The sequence below is a fragment of the Maylandia zebra genome, linkage group LG6 (genome assembly GCF_041146795.1).
Source record: "Maylandia zebra isolate NMK-2024a linkage group LG6, Mzebra_GT3a, whole genome shotgun sequence".
Taxonomy (NCBI): Eukaryota; Metazoa; Chordata; class Actinopteri; order Cichliformes; family Cichlidae; genus Maylandia; species Maylandia zebra.
The window spans coordinates 27,119,956-27,142,237 of NC_135172.1; the positions used below are offsets into that span (position 1 = coordinate 27,119,956).

The 22,282-nt window shown below is 40.7% G+C and overlaps 1 protein-coding gene across 25 annotated transcripts in view; it reads left to right on the forward strand.

Annotated features, from left to right (window-relative positions):
* Positions 1 to 22,282, forward strand: part of ptprdb (protein tyrosine phosphatase receptor type Db) — a 162,269-nt gene that overhangs the window by 82,363 nt on the left and 57,624 nt on the right. For 24 of the 25 annotated variants that reach the window (XM_076884960.1, XM_076884969.1, XM_024802784.2 and 21 more), the window contains 2 exons: positions 9,991 to 10,137; positions 21,381 to 21,526. In XM_076884960.1, coding sequence (XP_076741075.1) covers positions 10,056 to 10,137; positions 21,381 to 21,526 — 228 coding nt within the window. In that variant the 5' untranslated portion in view covers positions 9,991 to 10,055. Of the gene's footprint in view, positions 1 to 3,806; positions 3,883 to 9,990; positions 10,138 to 21,380; positions 21,527 to 22,282 lie in introns of those variants that run through there. The other variant, XM_076884965.1, reaches the window with a different exon arrangement.

The following is a 22,282-nucleotide window of genomic DNA, read 5'->3' on the forward strand; positions in this document are numbered from 1 at the left end:
CCATTTAGGAGTCACTACAGCAGCTCATCTTCCTCCCTGTATTCTTATCCCCAGCATCCTCCTCTGTCACACCAACCCTCTGCATGTCCTTTTCTAATTTTGCCTCCAAAACAATTGTTAAAAGTATCTAAGTACATTTTTTTCTAATGTTGTATAGATGTGTGCACAGTTTTGAGGACCTTTACTTGAGTATTTTTGCTTATGCTACATCATACAGATTTTTTTTTTAGTGATGCTGCTTGTTTTATGGGTGCATCATGGGTGCAAATTTTCTGCTTTGTGGAACAACACAGTCAGTCTGTATGTAAAAGGTGATGTTAATTAATACACTCAAGCACTTTATTACTGCTCACTATGACTCCCATGATAAGCTAGTTTATCGCTAAAGGTGAAAACAACAGTAAACAGTTCACCTGTCTCTGAAGAAAGATAACAAAATCGAGCTAACAGCACCCTTAAGGCCCCTCCTTCTTCTTCCCCTCCATCCAGTCGTATTGCTAAGCTAACTGGCCGCTGGGTGTTACTTCATATTTAATGGTCAGATATGAGGGCGGTTTCAATCTTCTCAAAATGTCCACCAGAAAGCCAATAAGCAAACCTCCTAGTTCTTTTAGGAAAGTCTCCGAGTTCCACCACTGCTCCCTCTCTCCTGTCGCTCTCTCTAAAACAAAATATTCTTTTCTTTCTCTGAAAAGTCTCAATGAGTTTGGATAAACATGCATCACTGATAGATCTGGGACGCAAGTCATATTTTGAAGTCATGGCGCAATAAGATCCTTATCTGTTTAACACTCCACTGTATTCATCTTACTCTAGGAACTCAAACAAGCAAGCCTGCTGTTATATAAAACCCTGGATCCAGTTGAGACAAATGGAGCACTGATACTAACAAGCAGAACTTTTTAAGGGCTGGTTGGGAAATCATGTTAATCTCTCTGCCTCTTGGATTTCTTGCTCTTCAAACCACACACACACATACACACTGCAGGTCCAAACTTCCTTCCTTGGTGACATCATTGTGTTGCGGTGCCCCCAGCGGCAGCAGCCCAACGAAGGGCGGAGGTGCTGTGATGTCTGATTTGATTCACCCTGACAACCAAGGACCATTTGGGAACCCTGTAACCACGGCAACTCTCATCACAACATTCAGGGTGGTTGGTCGACAGGGCCAGTCAGGGTTCCTTGCATCCATTTTTAATGGCCAATGTGCTTAGTTGCTCTTCCCAGGCTTGTCTCCCAGCGGTCCCATCTCCAAGAAGGAGAGGCAGCCGCACTTGGTGGAAAAAGTCCCCATTACATATTTATTGTCCCCACTCTTAATTATTGAGCCAAAGGATATATAGCCAGGCTCTCTCTCTCTCTCTGTCTCGCTCTCCTGTCTTTCTTTTTAACTCGTAGCGATCAGATCTTCTTTCTCCTGTCTTTTTTTGCTCTCCCATCTCTCCATTTGTCAGACCTCTGTCCTTTCAAACTATGTAACTTCATATCCATATAAAGTAACCACCAATGGAAAATATGAGGTTTTGTGTAAACTGTAGTCTCAGCAGCTTGTGTTTTGGAAAGTTACCCAGCATGTTTGAATTTTCCTGCAGAAAACCAATGGAACTGGCACATGTGACAAGTGTGTGATGTTGCATGTGTCACAGCTCGAAGCAAAGCTATTTCTTATTTCTCAGTTTATACATACACCTCATTAAGCAATTTTGCATGTGTACAACTTGGTCTTTCTGCTCTTCTTTACCTTCTTTAAACTGGCAGCAGCATATGCAAGACATAATCAAGATTCTGGCACGTTTCCTTCCTAATTATAATAGTTATGGTTGATTATATAGTTGGAAAGAATCCTTCAAGATGCTGCCACGTGCTAAAAAAACACATTTAAAAATCCACGCATGGTGTTCACATCGTTGCTTTTCCCTGCATGTTATTTTGAGTCGTACCCATGTACTCCCACTACTCTGCTAGCCAAAATCAATCTGAGGAAAAAAGCTTTGGTAACCCCATCCTTCTCGTTCAGACGTTGTAACATGACATTGGAGAAGATTGATCTAGAAATGTATTTTTGGACTCCCTTTAACCTTGAGGGTAGTTACTCTTTACGACTTTTTAAAATCCCCTTTGTCTCTGTTTCGTTGTTGCTAGGAATATTTGTGTGTCTGTGTTTTTCCAGTAATCAGTAGGTTTCAGCCTTCTTCAAAGTTTTCCCTGAGCTTGTACAGATGAATAGTTGAAAAGGAGAGATTAGATTGATTTAATTTGCCCACTTTGCATGAAATCAGCCGGAGGGAAGCGTGGAAAAAGCATGACTTTTTACTTTCAAATGGAGCTCGCTTTTATCTAGTCAGCAGTCACTCCTCTCATTGACGAAGAAAGTGGTTTTCTCTCACAATAGGAAGGCCATCTCTTGACTTGTGGTGCACCGTGGAATTCAGTGAATGTGTGAAGTAGAGTTTATGAGCTGCTGCGTGGTTCCACTGCCGCCGCCTCGTCCTCCTCAGTGTCAAAAGAAAACAGGAGGTTCGCTCAGTTGTTGAGCACCACTGGACATGTGAGTGGCTGTTTCTGTGAATGGTTGCATGTTTTGAGACCACAGGTACTGTAAGTGCATTCAGTGGACTCTCAGGGAAAGTGAGCAGAATGCAAAGGACTGCGCTGAGTGAGCTCTCAGGTTGATGAACCTATTGAGCACCCAGGTTAGATAGTATATAAAAGAAGAGGATTTGGGAGATAGGTTATAGCTGTAGATAACAGGTCCAGTTACATAAGGGTTAGCCCGCTTCTGGAGGAAATCCATATTTTATTTGATGTGAGAGCCGTTCAAAGGGCTGTAAATTATTACTGCCATATTCCTGCTTTTAGAGGTCACCCTGGCAGCTAGATAGATATTTGTATGTGTGTTTGTGGATGTGTGCCTGTGTTAGCGCTCATGTTCCCCCTGATGTGTATCCAGTTCTGCTAGACATGTGTAGCATGTCACAGGGCTGCAGCAGCAGTCACACCATAACCATACTGCGGGCCCATCGATCCATAGATCTATCCTCTCTCCGTCCATCCATATACTAAAACACATTACAGAGATGACTGCCTCTGATGTGACACTTTACCTCCAGCGATAAAGGCTTTCCGCTGTACAGTGAATGCCGCCGGAGGAAGCACACTTGGAAGCACGAGAATACGAAAAATATGACATAACTAGATTTTGAAGTACTGTACACGAGTGCTGTTTCTACTGTTTCTGAGGCTCATTGCAGATTTATCACTGTCCAGTACACTGCGGCACAATTTTGTTGTTGTTTACCAGACTTGATTGAGAAAATGAGAAGTGGTGTAATTCAGAGATGGTGTGTGCAGTTTACACTATAACCGAGGTGACGGTGGTGCAGTGCCCTGGTAAGTTGCTACATTGCTGGGACGTTGCCAGTTCTTTCGGTTGATTAATGAGTTAATTGGCTTATAGTTTCTGCTCTAATGTGAATTTTAAATCACAAGATTTTTTCTTTTTTACAGCTCCTGCTGCGCTTTTTTAAAAAAAAAAGACATTTAATGAAAACAGGATACGTGTAAAACATGGCTGAAAATGTTTCCACTGTGTTGCCGCTACTTAAAATAAGGCATCTGAGCTCCAGTTACACGGGCACAGACATAAAATTACCACAGCGAAGTAACCGCATTGCTGTACTTTCTCTGTCTCTTTCCAGCTCTTGGTTTGTGTGCCACTGAAATCCCTCTCTTTAACCTTCATGGCCCTCAGCTGGTGCTCATCTCTCATCTTCTTCCCAGTTCCTCCCTCCATCCCTCCCTGCTGCTATCTTTACAGCCCTCTTACTAATGCACCGCTCAATTAGCCTTCGATGAGGCTTCCACTAAAGGCTGGATAAATAGGTAATTACATGTTGTCATCCCCCCACCTCTTGCTAATCCACTCAACTTCACTCCACTCCTCTCTGTCTACTTCTCTTTCCCTCTTGCTCTCTCGATATCATGGGTGGCTGCCAGAGATGGTCCAATAGAAACTCAAGAGTGGGTCTGTTAGTCACAGCTGGCTTAACCAGTGAACTGGCCATATTCAGCAGTCTGCTTAGTGCACAGTTTCCCACCCTTTTTTTCCTCCCTGTTATTTGGTGAAATGTATAATCATAATGGGAAAACTGGAACCACCCACTGGCTAAATGATGACACTATCTTGCCTGCTAATAGACTGTATGCAGTCCGGGGTATTTTGGTCTGTCAGAAAGAGGTGCCATAAATGGTCAGCAGTGGAGAGCAATAGTTGCAGTTTTTGTGAGACTGACAATCAGAAAAGCACTCGCTTTGGCTCAGCACTCTAACGGCTATTAAAGCAATCAAATCGCCTGCCTGAAGGCAACAGTCCACAGGCAGTCGGTGAAGCTAGTGGGATGTATTATTGTGCCGAGGCCCAAAAAAAAATAGAAACAAACTATTCATCAGCTTCAGAGCGACTGAAATAAATAATTGCAACCATGTTGTCTTTGAGTTGTCATCTGTTACATCAGTGATAACAGTGTTTACCATAATACATAAATGGCTATTAAACAGTATTGAGCCAGTCAGGCTTGTGAAGTTTGCCATTCTCGAGGTTTCCACATTATTCAGCAATGTCACAGCAGTATGGATTTTCATCTTTCAGGTGTTAAGAACAGACTGCTTTCACGCAAGGAGCTGCTGAAAAGGGAGAACCAACTCAAAAGCTTTTATTCTAACATCAAGGAAACAGAACTGAGGAGGAAGGAAAAATGGGTAATGTCTGCAAATTAAAATAAAAATGTGTTCTGAAATGAAATAGAAGCCCGTCTCGCAATCTGAAATAGGTACTCTTTGCCTCTTTGAGTATGAAATTTGCTCTTATTTTTATTCAAGAAAATCCAAAATCCCCTGTTATCACCTGATAAGACACTTGATTGACATTGCAGTGCTCCTTAAGAGAGGTAAGATGTTGGTGAAACCATCTTACAAAGGCAAAAAAGAAAATGATAGTTTGCTTGAGAGTTTGGGATTGGATGAAAGTTCGGGGTAGCGAAGGGAGAGAGAAAAAACGAAAAGGGGAGGCAGAGAGAGAAGCAGCCAGGCTGAAGAAAGATATAAAGGGAGGCAGAAAGAAAGGATAAGAGGCATGTCGTGAGGGGAGGAGGACAGAGTGTTTGGTGAACCGGGGGAAGTGATAAATTGAGTACAGCCAGATAGCCTAAATCCTCATCTCAATCAATCACATTTTCTCTTCCTCCCTTCTCAGTTTGTCTTATTGATTTCTTGTTGCTGCCAGTGTCCTGAAAGCCAGCTCAAATGACTTTTCAGAGTTTTGGGGGGCTCCATTTCCCAGTGAAAACTGGTATTTGGTCATTTGTTCTCATAGCTATATATAGCTATATGTGCAGCAGCTCACTGTTCCACATTGCACTCACATTAAAGTGCTTGACGTGTGTTATGGTGTGAACTGAGGAAATTGGGGCGTCTCTTTTTATCTTTAAGAGCAAGTAAATCATATGTCCTCTTAAACAAATGGAGATGTAAAGCTTGCTTATTTTGAAAATGTGGAGATTAATATCACAAATACATGTGATTTCAATTCATCATCTAAAATCTATTGCTCTTCACTTCTCCGTCATTGTACTCGGTGAGGTCAATAAGTCACGCAGCAGTCAAGTTTCAAGTGTATTGCTCCAATTTGGATTTACAGGTTTAAAATGTTGGTGCAAGAGGTGCAGCAAGTTCACAAATGTATGTGGTTTTTGATCTGTCATGCATGGCTAATGTGGAAAACATTGAAAAAAGTTGAGGCACAGATGGCCTTAATTTTTTGAAAATGTCATCAGTAATGAAAAACAATAATTGAATATAAGCATTTGAATCTTTGGGATATGCAGCTGATGTATACAGTTTACGTGCGTCTCAGCGCCCACACGATACCACCCTCTGAGTCACTTTTGAAAAGGCCAGCGAGGTGGCTCGGCAGAGCACTTTCTCTGTGTCTCTTGTCTTGTGTTTTTCTCACACTGACAAATAATAACACATGGGCATATGATGTATCTACCTGCATACAGCGGCTGCTCTTGAACGCTCAAAGGTGGGTGAGTTATCCTCTGCAGAGGCAATTAAAATGTGCCAGCGCAACGTTAAGTTTTGTGCCTTTAAAGATCATAATTTCTCTTAAATAAATGCTGAGGGCTTACTTCTGGAGTCTGTTTGAGTTTGTTTGTGTACACTTGGGAAGATGATGGATAACTGGTAATCAGCATGTGTATGAGTTTATGTGCACGCACATGCTCAGTAGTCATATACATCAAACAAACACTCTCCCTTCAAGCCATATCCAGCTGTGTTTTCTTTGTTGTGTTAGGAGACAGTTTGACAATTTGCTCCTTTTTCTTCTTTTTCTTATCGTATACTGCTTGTTATCTATCCGTTACGTCAGTGAGTGCTTTCAGATCGTGTGTTAGTGACAAGGCAGCATCTTCAACTTCGCCGTTAAGCCGTGGTATTAGTTTAAGGAGCTGTTAAATAATCAAACGACATGTTGCCGTCAAAACCACCTACACCGAGAAGGAGGAAAAGCTGAGAATTGAAGTCCTTTAGGAATTAAGTTAGTCATCTTGAGAAGAAGAAAAAAAGCCAGTTTTGCCACACGAGTGCTTTCAAGGAACCACCAGGTGTTACCGTGGTTACTAAATGATCTCATACAGGTCATTTGTAAGATGACTTTCTTCATAAAATAACAGCACCAGAGATGAGCTGACAGCTTTCACTCCAGAGTTCGTATGAGCTGATCCATAAAACTTGCTGCATGTGTGAAAGCGGCCCGAGATAATCAAAATATGGTCTTTGAGAAAACTTGAGCTCGCTGCTGAGGAGTGCAACAAAAACCTTGTTGTTGCCACTTAGCTTATCTTGTTTTTTCTCGTGCGGCGCTATGATGCAACAAACACAAATTGTCTCTTCATTGACATTTCTGTCAGTCTGCCACCATTTCAACAGGGCAAATAGAATAAGTTAATTAGTATGTCTAATTGCATTTGGTGGCTCAGCTTTTGGAATATCAAATCAAATTAGGATTCTCAGTGTTCTCTTCCATGGCACACGGTTTGCCTTAAGCTATGCTTTTTAGGATCTGTCTTTTGTCTTTGTCTCTATCTTTCTCAACATCCCTTCCAGCTGTACTAGGCTCTCGCTTTGTAGTCTCCCCTCCTCTCTCTCATCATCCGCCCACACTTTCTTTTCCTTTTCTTTCCGTTTTTGGATCAGATTTTCACTTTCTTTTAATTTGTTTTTTTTTTTCCTTTTGACTTGTACTTCCTCAGCTCTCAACTTTTGATCTCTTAATGAATTGTTTCTGTTCTAAATTGACTGTAACAACTGGAAGAATGCAATAGATTAAAATAAATACTATAAATAGCACTTAAATGAATTTAACCTTGTTTTTTTCTATGTTTTCTTGATCATTATTATTATTATTATTATTATTATTATTATTATTATTACTGAAACAAGGCTCCGGACATATTTTCTAATCCTGTTCACTTTTCTACGTCCGTCTGTCTGTCCAGGACGTAGAAGCATAAGCTGGTCTCCCACTCTTCAGTTAGTCTTTGTTCTGCCAGAAGCTATTCCAGCGATAAGTGTAACAGATAGCTGCAGGCCCAGGCAGACAGACAGTGTATAATTGAGTGATAGGGACTAATGTAAGTGAATGGCTTAGGGCCGACTGTGATCTACAGCAGCAGCAGAAGCTCGGGCATAGAGGGAGGCTTTCTGTTAGGCCGTCAGTAATACTAGCAACAACAGCCAGCAGATGACAATCTGGTGACTACCTGGCTGTGTGTGTGTGATTGTCCGTTTGTGTGTGTAAGTTTGTATTTTGGGCTTCTTTTAGTCTTTTTTCCATTACACGTTATTATATTTCTCCTCTCTCCACACACCTTTTCTCATATCTTTTTATTTATCACTACCTCCATCACTGCCATCCCCTAAACCACCCTGAGTTAGCTCTTTAATTAACGTGACACGCTGTGAAGTGAGTTACTAAATAATGCAGGCTTTTCCAGTGACAGTGAATAAGCTGCAGTGATTAGTGGGCATACACAGCACACACACACACATAAAAAAAAAAGATCCATTCTTACCAATATTGAATTTTCTGCAAATTAGACTTAATTACACAAATGTGCATATGAATGCTCTGTGAAGAATGCTCTGTCTGTTATGAGTATGCATTTAGAATGACAATAGCAGTCACCCTGTAGTTAGTACAATAAGTAGAGTTTGTGTAATTGAGAGCAGTTTTTACAGCTAATAACAAAATAACTTGTGAATTAGTTAGTAAGAACACACACAAAAAAAACGTGTTTTTCTTTTGGGTAGATCCTCAAGAAACACAATAAGTATTGTGCCTGGCCATACTGTACTAGAGTAGTGTAAATCAGTGCAGGACTTAATTTGTGCACGGAGAGATCTAGGTTATCCCAAAGCAATTGTTCCAAACCTAACCAAGTGGAAAATCCAGCGAGGGTTTTAGTTGTTTGCTGCCTTAGCTGCAGAGATGCAAAGAGCTCTGGGTTCCAGTGTTCTTCCACCCCACCCCCCTTGTCTTTTTTTAATCAGATGGCTTGTTCACGAGTGGAGGGGATTAAGACTGCTGCCGTCGCTGATGAATCTGTCCAGTTTTGGAAGGCACACAAACACATGCACATACCCTCTCAGTGACACAGCTGCAGGCACGCACAGATGCATATGTAGATGCACACACAGAAACAGTTCAGTTACAGGTACTTGCAATCAGAGTTAGCGAACACAGGAATTCACGTAAAGCAGCATGAGCATGAACCCGCGCATATGCTCGCATGTACGTTACAGCATAGGCCCAGACGCATCCCTCTCCTGCCTCTGCTCACTTTCAGTGTCTCTCATTCAACACTGTCAGCTTCTGGACAGCAGCAGTGATCTGCCATGTCTCATTGTGTCATGTGATTTGAGCTGTGAGATTTCTGACACACAGACTGACGCCTGTCTCTTCTAATGCCAAACACTCACACCAGGCACTGCAGATGGCACAAAGACAGACAGACAGACAGTTAGAGGGACAGAGAGTTAGGAATAATACAAAAAGAATTGACTGATGGAAAGGAGAAAGAATGATGCAATGGAGAGAGTAACAACAAATGACAGGAAAAGGGAAGGAACGTAAGTTAAAGAGAAAGGATATGAGGAAGTGACGAGGGAACGTTTTGGAGAGTAAAGACTTTAAAAGCAGGAAAGGACCTGACAGAGTGTAAGGAAGGAAGGAGGCTTAAGATGAAGGGATAGAGACATTGAGCTGTATGTTGATCCAACACTGTGCAACATAGCCAGCAGATAAAACTAGTCAGTCTCCTCCCACTTTAATCTGCCCATCATCCATCAATCCCTTGCTCTAGCCTTCCACCCCTCCATCTTAAAGCCAGTCATTCCTTTTTTATCAATTTGAAATCATGACGATATGACGCACATTTGGAAGAAATCCATTACTGAAGTACTTTGTAGTACTTAAAAGCTTTGTAGATTATATAATGGGCAAAAAAAATAAAGCAGAAAAACTCAGACCATTGCTTGCTTGGCAGATTGGAAAAAAAAGAAAGAAAAGCATAACTGAACTTCAGAAGTTGCTGATTTTTTTTAATGCCAAATGTTTGCCATAAGTTGAAATTCATCAGCTACTTAGTCAACTCTCTCTCTCTCAAACACACACACAAGTGCACACACATCAAAACACACCTCTGGCAATGAGTGTATGGTCTTAATGAAGCGAGAAGGGGAGAGGCAGCTGCATAACTGGAGTGTGAGGCCCAGAGGGAACTCACACACTTCAAGTCTGTGTGTGCCCGTGTGTGTGTGTGTGTGTGTGTAGCCACAGTTGATATAATGTCTGAAATTCTCTAAAAAGTGGACTAATAACTGTGTTTCCTTTTCTTTCTTTCTCTGACTCCCTGATTCCCTCCCTAGGTTGTGAGAGCCTGTTTCTATTGTCCTGTTGTACAGTGAGGCAGTGAGCTCACGGCTGATACAGCATGCAAGTGTCGACATATCCCATGATGCACTCCTGTCCAGGCCTGCTCCTCCTCAGCTTCCTCTTCCTCGCTGATGCTGACAGTGAGTGCTTTCACACTCTGCACTAGTGCAGACACAGCCACACACACACACACATGCACGCATATAATATTGTGCAGAGGTTTGTGACCCTTATATGTTTGGATTTGTGTACATTGAGGAGTCTGAATTTAATTTGGTTTATTCTGATGAAATCAAACCAAACAAACAGCCAGAGTCATGAAAGCAGAACAAACAGATCTGCAGTAGATGCCATGGACTCAACAGAGCCCTGATCTCATTAACATTTAGCTACTCTGAGATTACATGAAGTTCTTCAAGATGCACATGACAACAAACCTCCAAAGTATGTAAGGTGTAAAAAATATAATAAAATGCTTTTTTATAAACTGTTGCTGTAATTTATTGTACATTGTGATTCATTGCTTCATTGCTAAAGCTAATTGTATATATTATATGTTATATATACAGTGGGGCAAAAAAGTATTTAGTCAGCCACCGATTGTTTACAAATTCTTTACAAATCCTACCATGTGAATTCATGGATTTTTTTTTCACATTCTGTCTCTCACAGTTGAAGTGTACCTCTGGTGCAAATTACTGACCTCTGTCATCATTTTAAGTGGGGGAACTTGCACAATTGGTGGCTGACTAAATACTTTTTTGCCCCACTGTAGCAGTTTGTGTTTCATAGACCACTATTCCAGATATCACATCCCTACTATATGTGTGTGTGTTTGTGTGAGTTTATACATCTGTGCATGAGTGTATGTTTGGTAGCAGGTTTGATACAAGGCCAGATGTTTTTGTCCATCCCAGTATTACTTGGCATGGATAGACAGACCACATATGGCAAATCAGATAATTTCCCTACTGCTTGTGTAATTGTGATTATACCATGTGCATGTGTGTGTGTGTGTGTGTGTGTGTGTGTGTGCGTGTGTGTGTGTGTGTGTGTGTGCGTGTGTGTGTGTGTGTGTGTGTGTGTGTGTGTATCCATGTGGCTCATCACATCATCCAATCCTCATCCGATATATTTGTCAAGGAAATTTACATGCACATTAGCATACTGGTATAGTCACATCCTGGACGAAACTATAGCTGCAATTACTGCAAATCGTTACTTTTAATGTTACTGAACAAAAAAAGAATTTATTCATTTATTTATGTATTTTTTGTTTGTTTGTTTATGAAAGGATGGATTTTCCCACAGCCTAAGTTGATGTCATCAAAATGCTCAATATGTGTAACCACTGGCTAAATTAAAACTGAAAGACAATTAGTTTATTAATAGTCCATTTTGGAATTTTAAAATTTTGATTTTTTTTTTAATTTGTGCTCTAATGATTACAAGATAGTTGGTGATTCGTTTTCTTAAGCATAAGCTAGTTTACCAATAGTTTAAGCTTAGCTTGTTTAACTGAATTAATTTACAAGATCAAATCTGTACAAAAATCTGTATTGAGACACATTTTTGATCTCATGAAGAACATGTGTCCTACGTGTCCTACCAACATTATTAATAAGTGTAAAGAATTAAAATCTTTACCAGGTGTTTCTTGTCTCCAGTAATTGTCCACAAAATTTTTGGTATTTTAAATTTGCATTTTCATCTGCATTTATGAAACTGTGGAAACAAAAAAGCTACATTTCAGTGTTGTGATTTTTTTCATTATCAACAAAACGGAATATTTGTGATATGGAGGAAGGTCAGTTCTATCTATTTGTGCCAATGAAAAAAAATTAAAGCAGCTTTCTCTGATAATAAATAGAACAGAATAGAATAGAACACTTTTTTAAATAACTGGAGACTGTATAGATTGACAGACCGCCGGGAGCTGCTGAGAGGGACAAACGTGGCTCTGGAGATTTTGGAAACCAAAAACGTCGTGTTGAGTTGATGTGCTTGGAAACATATCCAGACTTTTTGAGAGAGAGACATGGCCAGGTCTGACTATTCAGGTTGACAATTAGCAATGAGGATCTTATAGCAGAGATGATGAAATGCTCCGGTCTGAGTTGAGACTAAGCATAAAAGACATTAAGGCATAAGAGGAATGTGGGAGTACTAAAAGACTTGATACTCAGAAAGGGAGTAATGTAAGAGGAAAAGGCTGCTAGTCAAGCTTTATGAGTCTTTTAAACATCCAGGAGTTATACTTTTTCAGTCAAAATGGTATCTAGTGGAAATTTCATTCCGTGTATTTGTTTTGAAATGCTTGTTGCATAAGTATATAATACATGAAGCATGCGTAGCTGTTTGTGGTTATAGAATAGAGCACATTTTTCATCATCACCTTCTAAAGCAGGCATACATATGCACAAAGCTGCTGTAATGACACACAAGTGCAGGCTTCAGTCAGCCATTTCCATCCTGCAATGTTTTAAAAGTACACAGTCACCCAGAGCACAGTTATAGCACACACACGCACACATATTCGCAAACCACTCTTGTTTTCCTTTCAGCCTCCTGCCCTCTTGTCCCACGTGTAAGTTCCAGGGTCGGCCAGTTAAGCCCCAGTCATCCATCAAAACAATGATGCTCCCACAGTTCCTCTATGAGAGTTCGGGGAGCAGCACAGATGCGACAAGGGGGGAAAGGATTCATACTTTGCCTTCTCTGTCTATGTTTTTCTTTTCTCCTGCCCTCATCTCATTCGTTGTGACTTTCTCCATTGCTCTTTTGGCGCTCGCTCTCTGCCTCCTCTCAGCACATCCATGTAATCTGGTGAGAAAGAAGGGACAGAGGGCTTGAAAGGGGGCGGTGGGATGTTTCTTCCCCTTTTTATCTCATTGTGTATGACATTCAGAGCTTCTTTTAATATCAACAGTAGGGACTCTGAGATTTGAATACTGAGGATTCAAACAGGGGTGCTGGGACACACTGGCATCTTTGGTCTTCAAAATGTGGCGACATGTTTTGAAATGTTAAATTCATTCTAAAAATTGCTTTCAGTTGTGCTTATCTCTCCTTAAACTTAATGCAGAAGGAATAAAACACATTTGAAGGATAATAGGGTTTTCTAGAAAAAGAGGCCACATTTGATTTTTTTATGTGTATGTGGCATAAAATGTTACTAAATTCTAGAAATCCCGACGACATCGACGCCCTTGCTCGACACCCAAGTTACTCGTATAGTTACACTAGAGTATTATGACGCAATCAAATGGAACAGTATCCCATGTGCATAGCTGGAAACCTTGCATGACTTCACCATATGTGCATTCTGCACACAAGCGCTGGTACGACTGTGCAAGCAGTGCACTGAGCTTGCATATGTGATTTCACGTTTTTATTTTTTTAATTCACCCTCTTTTACTCTCCACCTCTCCCCCCACACACTTTTCTTTCTCTGTGTTTCTGTGCGCGTGCATGTATATGACATCTATCTGGTGGATTAAGAGTAATGCCCTGATCCTGTCACAATCTAGGCCACTGCCACACGTACGCATCAAGATACGAGAAACTCCATCTCTCTGCGTATCATTCAGGGTGAGCGGGAACAAAACAACAACAGGGTTTCTTTCTGCTGGCCTGCATTTGCCCCCAAAAACCACTGGGTTGCCATGCTTCCCCATGTGGCTTGGATGTATCAGTGAAAACTCCAGCCCACAGTATGTGAAACACAACACAAAGAAACAGCTCATGTTTCAGAGGCTTACAGTAGGGATGGCATTATCGAGTCGCAGCCATGTGCTTTCGTAAGGGGACTGTACATTTTGAAACCAAGCAAGAGTTTTTTAACATTTTGCCTGAGGAAGATTTCAGTAATGTGAAACTTTCCCTCAGCTTCGTCACTTCATTAATGTGTTGTAAAAACTGGGCAGCTCCGATTTATCTATTTTGAAAGGTTTTTGTATAAAGGGAAAAAACACAGGAGATTCAATAAACTCCTTAGTCTTTTTGTTCTTGTTGTTTTTTACTAGAAAAAATAATCTTTTCATTCATATTAGACAAGCGCACAACACTAGAAACAAAGAACTTGCTCATGTGGTGACCGATTGACCTGTCACCCTCTGAACACATTGCCATTGCCAGTATTTACTTGGCCTTTTGGACGAGCTTAAAGTGAGAGATGGTTGGCTCAGAATGCTACAGTGACAGTGGAGCTAGCTTTTCTTACTTTCACACACACACACACACACATGCACACATAAAGAAAATAAGTAAATGTAGCTTTTCCTATTTGACATTTCATCCACATAAATTTTATTTTAGGTCACTTTGAAAGGAGATTTTGAAAAACCAGAGTGAAGATTTTGTTTTCCAACATCAAATGTTTGTGCCTTTCTCTCCTTTTTTATTGGCAGACTGCGTGTTCAGTATTTTTTCAGGCTCCCGAATCGCTGACATTTCGACACAGTTGAGGTTATTTTGCCACCTGTTGCTTTGGCATGCACTTGATGACAACTGACATCATTTTTTGCATTTTCATTTTCATGGAAATAGTCAGAGATATTTTAGAAAACTAACATGGAAAATTCCAATACGTGTGGATGCAGCCATAGTCAGGATTCATTGGATCAGGGTGAAGAAACAGGGTCACAGAGGTCAGGTTAGCCTAAAGGTCAGGGTCAGCGGGTTGAGCCCAAAGAATTTGTTAAGTGCGTGAAAGATATACAAGCAATTTACTTTAAGGGATTTTGTTTCTTTTGTGATTTGTATCACTTTGCTCACTGAAAGAGGAGAGTAAAGCCCCGAACCTGGTTGACATGACTGGTTATAACGTCAGCACCTGCCCAACGCAGTTTGGGCCATGATGCAGACAGTTGCTGAATTCCTCTGTAGGCTCAGATTTTCAAATGACTGGCGCACTAGTGATCAATAACAGTGTCCAACTGTTCAAAGTATAGCCCCAAACTTTATGTATGTATTTAAACTTTGTACCTATTTAGGTATGTAGCTGACATATGAATGAGTGATGTCATTCATTATTGGGTGAGGTCCAAGAAATTAAGTTGGTATGATCACACTTGTGAAACTCTCTGTAGTTTGTTATTAACATACAGTTTTTGTGTGAATTCATTGCCTTCAATGACACTTTTTTGTACTGTATACAAAGATTTTTGTAGAAATAAATATAACAGCTCCCTATTCAGTATTAAGCAAGATCCAGCAGTTGTTTTGCATAAACTGAACAGGCAGATCTAACACATTATATATCTTTTTAATTTTATCTTCGTTGTGAGTAACCCTTCTCTGTACAATCACAATGGTTTAGTTTTACATTTGAGCTTTTGTAAAAAAAATTTAAAAAGATCTTTCATTGCTTTTGAGTTGACACTGTTGGTCTCCACATGAAATCAAAAAAGTACATGCCCCTCCAGTCCTCCGCTCTACTTCAGAGCTATCAAAGGAAGCAAAGTGTAAAACAGGTTATTTAATGGATAAAGTCTTTGCTTTAGAACTGACTTCAATTCTTTACTAATACCTACATTTATATATAATACATTTTTTAAAAATGAAAATGAGTATAGACCAATAGGCGATCTGTTTACATTAGGTCCTCTGCTCCTGTATCTTAAAAATGAAAAAGGCAATATAAACATTTTTTTTTAGGCAAGTAAAGGATTTATGAATTTATGGACACATGGAGAGTAGAAGGGTTAACAGTTTTCAGAAATCTGCTCCGATAGTGGAGAAAAGGATTGGTTATAAGAAATGTGTGCAGCTCATTATTAAATGAAAATGCCATCCATCAACTTAAGTAATTTTAGTCATTATCCAAATAATTCATGGTATGTTTTCTGAAATAATTCATTATATTGTATTAAAATTCATTTTCAGTGATGATGTGTCACCTCATGCTCATCTGCTCATTTTAAATCTTTGATCTGTGCAGCAGAAGGTGACAGAAATGGGCCACATCACAAACAATTTCCAAAGTCATTAACACACGAAACTAAAATGGCAATCAAAGTTGTGTTACTTTATTTTAACTAGCTCACGCTAGGATTAAGGGCCTTACTATTAACTTTCTGGGAAATTAGCCTGTTAAATTATTGTTAAATTGACTATTTGTGATCCCTCAATTTGTTCTTTATTGTTATTAATGTCCAACCCTGAGTAAGGTGATAGGCTGAGAGCAGGACAGTGCATGTGAAACTGAAGAAATATGAAGCTTCTCAGTTTTGTGCTATCACAGGCACTGTAGCTATTAGCAGCTAGCATAGCTGTGCGCTCATCTGTGAGTAACAGAATCTGACTACCTTGTCTTAGCATTAGCTTAGCAGGTGCACTCATCTGTGTTGAGGCCTGGATAATGTTAGCTTTGCTGTAACGTAACTGACCAGTGGTCTGTAACTAATGCAGTGCGACCAGCACTGAAAACCCTCTGTTCCTCTTTATGGGAAGCCAGCTCTGACCCAGTAAAGTAGTATACCCAGTGGGAAGCCCATGTGCTTCTAATGACCTGTGTATAAAAAGAGATCCTGTTTGATTAATTCCTCCCCTTGTGTTTCTAACAAATTAACCCTGATTAACTCGGCACTAGCCAAACCCTGCGGCAGCTTGGGTGGGTAAGTGTCATGCTAATTGGATGTGCGTTAACTATCAGCAATAAAAGTGCATTTTGTCTTTCCCTGCATTAGTGTAAAAATCACAATGTTTCGTTAATGCTTGTTAACATCAGCTGGCAGTTGCTCAGAAACTCCTAATCTATGTCAAATAAGTCAAATAATAAATTCACCCAAAAAACTGCAGGGCTTTGAGTTTAAAGAAGGATGTAATACTTTGCTTTGGCTTGGTTCAAATAGACACTTAAACTTTGTGCAACCTGAATAACATCATATTTTAATGTGAAATTGTTCCAAATGTTACGGCACTTTATTGTGTAAAATTTAATTTTGCTAAGTTGAAATTGCTCATTTTGCCAAATAATTTCCAATTAATGCTTCTGTGTTCTGCAGAAGGATGATAGCTCTGTGTTTCTGTGTTTATTGGCCCAAGCAATCCAATTTCATTACCAGGACGAAAGCGAGCAGCTGATAATTTGCTCTTAATGTGTCCGTTTGATGTTAATGTGTTTTAAGTTATGGTTCTGGCCAGCTGCCCACCCATTCTCGCCTGACTATCATGGCCCTGGCTCAGTCTTCTATATTGGCCTCGTTCCTCAACTTGTCTGACAAGCCTGATTCAGTGCTCTTTTGAGTACTGATCGGCCAGCCACATTTAGATCTTTTCTCTATCCCTAACATACTAATGAATCTCAGGTGCAGCACAGATGTTTGGTAAGATCTAGTCAGCGTTTTTAGACATGATCAAAACTTCCAACACAAGTACTCACATAACCTGTTCATACGCATGATTACACGTCCACACCCAGGATTATCTATGAGTACGTAGATGAAGATGACCCTGATTTTGATGTGATCATAAAGGTTAAAAACAATTTGATCCTCATTTCCAAACATTAGCCAGCACATAGGAAAAGCTGACCTCAGTATCTGCTCCTTTTAGCTGAAACCTTAGTCTTTCACTAATGAAAACTCAGCTTACTCCCGCTATATTTTTATATTGTTTATATTAGTTTTTCTTTTCCAATTGATATCTGCAGTATCAGGCAGAATAGTCCCATTTCGTGTTGCTCAATCCATTGCTTTTTGTTGATTTGATTTGTTCGGATCCGCCTGTCTGCTTTATGGCTTTTTCGTATTGGATCAGCTAAGTGATTGCGGGCACACAAGATGAGATATGAGGGCACATAATTTGCAGCATTTTAAAAGATGTGTAGGAATGAGTTCAGAGCCCTTAGCCTGTCCAAAATATATTGCTATTTAAGGGTTACTTTTAGTAGAAAATGTAATCAAATGAATGAAAAAGTCATCCTAGGTTTCTGTAATCAAATGCATGAGTCTTGAGAATAAAATATACATTTCAGTCGTTGTTCATTACTCGGCACATATTCATGAATTTCTCTGCGCATTAAAAGTAGACTTTTATTTATCAAACCTTTAAAGTTCCACTACTTTCCATCTGTTTTCCCTACCAAACATCAGCTCTCCATTCTTATATCTAATCACATTCCCAATCCTAGTACACTATATCCGTAAATCATGCTCCCTGAAGGTTTGTTCTAGCATCTGTTCTTACAAACCCGATCTCTCTCTCCCTCCCTCTAGGTTAAGACAGCATCTGCCAGCTATAATATGCCCCCATAGTCTCCTACACGGTGCCATTAGCTTCCTTTAGTCTGGCTATTTGTCTTTTCAAAGTGCTTCTTCACTGAGCCCCCATCACCCCATTGCGGTTAATTCCGAAATGGCATAATATTTGTCACCATTTACAAAATTAAAACTAAAAATTGGACGGAAAAGACAATGTCTAAATGTGAAAGCATGTGTGAAGAAGTCAAAATTATTCAGGTTATAGATCCTCAGTGCTACTTGGTGGTAACCAAATTCTTATGTTTCTTTTATTTTTAATTACAGGGAAGATCTGAAGATTATCTTTTTGTTTACCGTAGATCTTTAGCCATGACTCAGAAGTGGTGCAGGGACAGGAGCTGACCGAATAATTTCTGCAATCTGTTGTGTAGATTAGGTCCCACTATATGGATTGCTATGTAGGCCACCCTTCTTCCACCCCCCCACACACACTCACACCAGAGTGGAAAGATTGGCACCGTCTAATTCCCTCTAAATCTCTCTCTGTGGACCACTTAGTAGTTTTCCTTCACTTCCATCTTGGATCACATTGAAGGATGGTGTGAGGAAATGTGGTAACATATGGTAACATTCATGAGCACCTTCTCACTGTAATTGTTCTTCATTTTTCCGAGTCCATCTACATCAGCAAAACAATGAACCTGTACATATTCCGTCCCTCCTGAAAACATGTACAAATATTTAGGTTTTCTTTTGAGTTTCAGCTTCTCTCCTTTGGCCCAGATGTCAATGCTTAATCCCACCAAGTGGCACAGTCACAAAAAAAACCCTGATGATCAAGGCAAAAGACAGACCAGTTAGGACACCCAGAGGGAGGAAACCAGAGGCGGAGAACAGTGAAGATGAATTCAGAGAAAATACAGTGAAGTAACTGAAAGGGAAATCAAAGAAAAGAGAATAAGGATGAGAGCCAATAAAGAGAGGGGAGGAGAGAAGAGATGGGGAATTGCGAGGAGAGAGTTGGGAGAAGTGTGGAGCATACGGTTGGAACCCCACCTCCCTTCATAAAGTCAGTCAATGTGACAGGAAGACTTATGTAACACCCCAGAGATGGAGGGAGGAGATGGGGAAAGAGTAACAAGGAGGAGGGTGAAAGATGGAGGAAGGAGAGCAGCTGTGAAGCAGGAGAAAGAAGGGATTCAGTGGTTAAAAAAACTGGGATGGGGTAGAGAGATAGAGAGGCAAAGCTTAACGTAAGACAATTAAACACGAGATGTATGAAGAGAATGATCAGGGTTAGGGTGGGTAAAAAAGAAGAGGGGGATAGATAAAAAAAAAAAAGCAATTGGAAAGATCTACCGTTAGTATGGCCCTGCTGCCTTTACACTTTTCATTTGTTTTGTGGGGGAGAGATTAGCAAGAGGATTAAGAGAGAGATTCTCCTGCTCTTCATTCTTTCTCTTTCTCTCATGCTCTCTCTCCCTCTCTCTCTCTCTCTCTCTCTCAGAGGGACACACCCATCTACTCGCTCATGCATCACACACACACACATGCATTATAATGACACACGCAAAAAATGTTGCACATACTTTACATGTTATAGCTGCAGGCAGGTCATTATTTCTGTTCTCTGTTAATCTGCAGACTGCTTTTCTGCTTGACTGATTTGTTAACTAAGATACTAAGATACTTTTTTTGCTTATATTTTTGTTTTGTATACATGTTTACCAGGAGGATCTGCGAGTTTTCTTATTTTAAAAGCTTGGCCTGATGAAGGTATTTCTTGCCTCGCAGCTGACTGAAATAAATACACGACTAATAAGTTGTCAATTTTTTTTTGGCAGTCACCGCGAGCCTGTCGATAAGCATTTAGTAGTCTAGTCGTAACCCGAAACATGCGGTTTGCATGTAATGTGGCACGGAGGATGGAGAAGAACCCGGAAACATGCACACGTTACCTTTTTCTGGCTCTCTGACACAGACGCGCACACACACACATTGTTTTAGTCAGTCATTGAGGTAGATTTGGCTGCGAGCCAGTGAGGTGTAGAGGTGATTGGGCAGCTTGGGGCTCTCCGGCTATGTTTGCCAGTACATCTGGCTCGCTCGCGCTCCATCTCACCCCTCGGTGTCTTGCTCGCTCCCTCTACTGCTCTCCATCTGTCTCTCTCACTCGTTCCTTTTATCTCATTCACTCCTCTGTTCATTTCTTCCCACTCTTTCACACACACACTCACTCTCTCTCGCTCTCTGTTTCCTTCCCTTTTCTGAAGAGCTTAGCTTTTCTCCCTTACTCCCTCCCTCCTTTTAAACAGCAAAAAGCAATTTCTCTCCCTTTGTCAGGGCGGTTGGCGGTAAGCCCTTAAGTAGGGATTTTCTGGTTTGGCTGGAATGCCATTAGGCAAGCTGGTGGTGACGTGCCGTGACTGACGTGCCGAATCTATTTGATGTCATGATGTCACAATCCAGCGGAGGCTGCGGTTATGATATTGTTGGCGTCCCTGGAACGAGGGGCTTTAGTGGTCATGTCAGGAGTAAGTCTTCATAAATCCTTTATGGCATATAAATATTAAGCTTCTTTGGTGGTACAGGGACAGAGGGAAAAACATGGCGGAACATACACAGACACATGTACAGAGAAAAAAGGACACACACAGACACACAGACAAAGCCAACCTCGTGAACATCCAACAGAAAGATGTGCTGAAGGTGTAGAGCTACTTCAAGAAGTAGCTGACATTATACCACACACACTCACACACACACACTTACACACATTTGGATTGTTGAAATCGTTTCCAGGCTGCATCATTGTCCTTAATTTTTCCTACTTAAACTGCATAACACATACACAGCTGGCGTCCCTCTTTCCCACTCTGTGTAAGTGCAGCACAGATCACAATCACACTTTAACTGTTACTGATGTGTAAGCAGAAGTTTGTGGTTTTATATGAAGTGATATTTGGGTGCGAAACAACAAAGCAGAGAACGGAAAAACATAATAATCTATTAGAGAATATTTGTAGGAGTGCCTGTAAATAGTAGTGGTGGAAATTCTATCAAGATTGTAACTGTATGTCACAACTTATCGTTTTGCTTTGCGGCATGTGGATGTGCATCCACACAGAGTAACACGCTCAGTGTGAACCTGATGTTTGATTTATGTTTTTTTCATGCAGCACCCCCTAGATTCACACGAACCCCAGAGGACCAGACAGGCGTCCAGGGGGGAGTCGCGTCCTTTGTGTGCCAGGCCACAGGAGATCCACAGCCCAAGATTGTCTGGAACAAGAAAGGCAAAAAAGTCAGCAATCAGCGATTTGAGGTAAAGAAGCTGAGATACTAATGGGATTTGAAACGTTGTGTCTCCTGTAACATTAACTAACTTTTTCCCGTGGTGAAGTGCTGTGAAAGAAAATAGATTAGTGTCCAACAACAGAGATTTATTGGCTACTTGGAAGCAGCTGTGTTTGCAGTGAGTGGCCACACAGAGCACTGAGGCAAGATGACTGCTGCTACTGTCAGTTCTTGTTAGCATTTTCCTGTCTTGTTTTCTTTATAATTTTTCCCACAGCCCACGATTTATTTATTTATTTTTTAGTAAAAAGACTGCTTTGGGATGTTCACCATGGCAGACCATCTGCCTCCATCTCACCCCATCTCTAGCATCCTCCTTCACTACATCCATGAAGCTTCTCTGTGGTTTACCTCTTTTCCTCCTGCCTGAGAGCTCCATCTTCAACACCGTGTGTCTAATATTCACCAAAATCCTTCCTCTACATAACTGTCCCTCTGATATATTCATCATTTCTAACTTTGTCCATTCTAGTCACTCCCATCGAAAATCTTTGCATCTTCAATTTTGCCACCTCTGGCTCGACCTCCTGTCTTTTTGTCAAACATACATCACAGCAGGTCTCACCACCATCTTGTAATCCTTCCGATTCACTCATGCTGTTATCCCTCTGTCACAAATCATCCCCAAAACTCATCTCCACCCACTCTTCCTGCACTCACCCCTTCACCTCTCTGACGCCAGGTATTTCAACTGATCTACCCTCGCTACTTCTGCTCCTTAAAT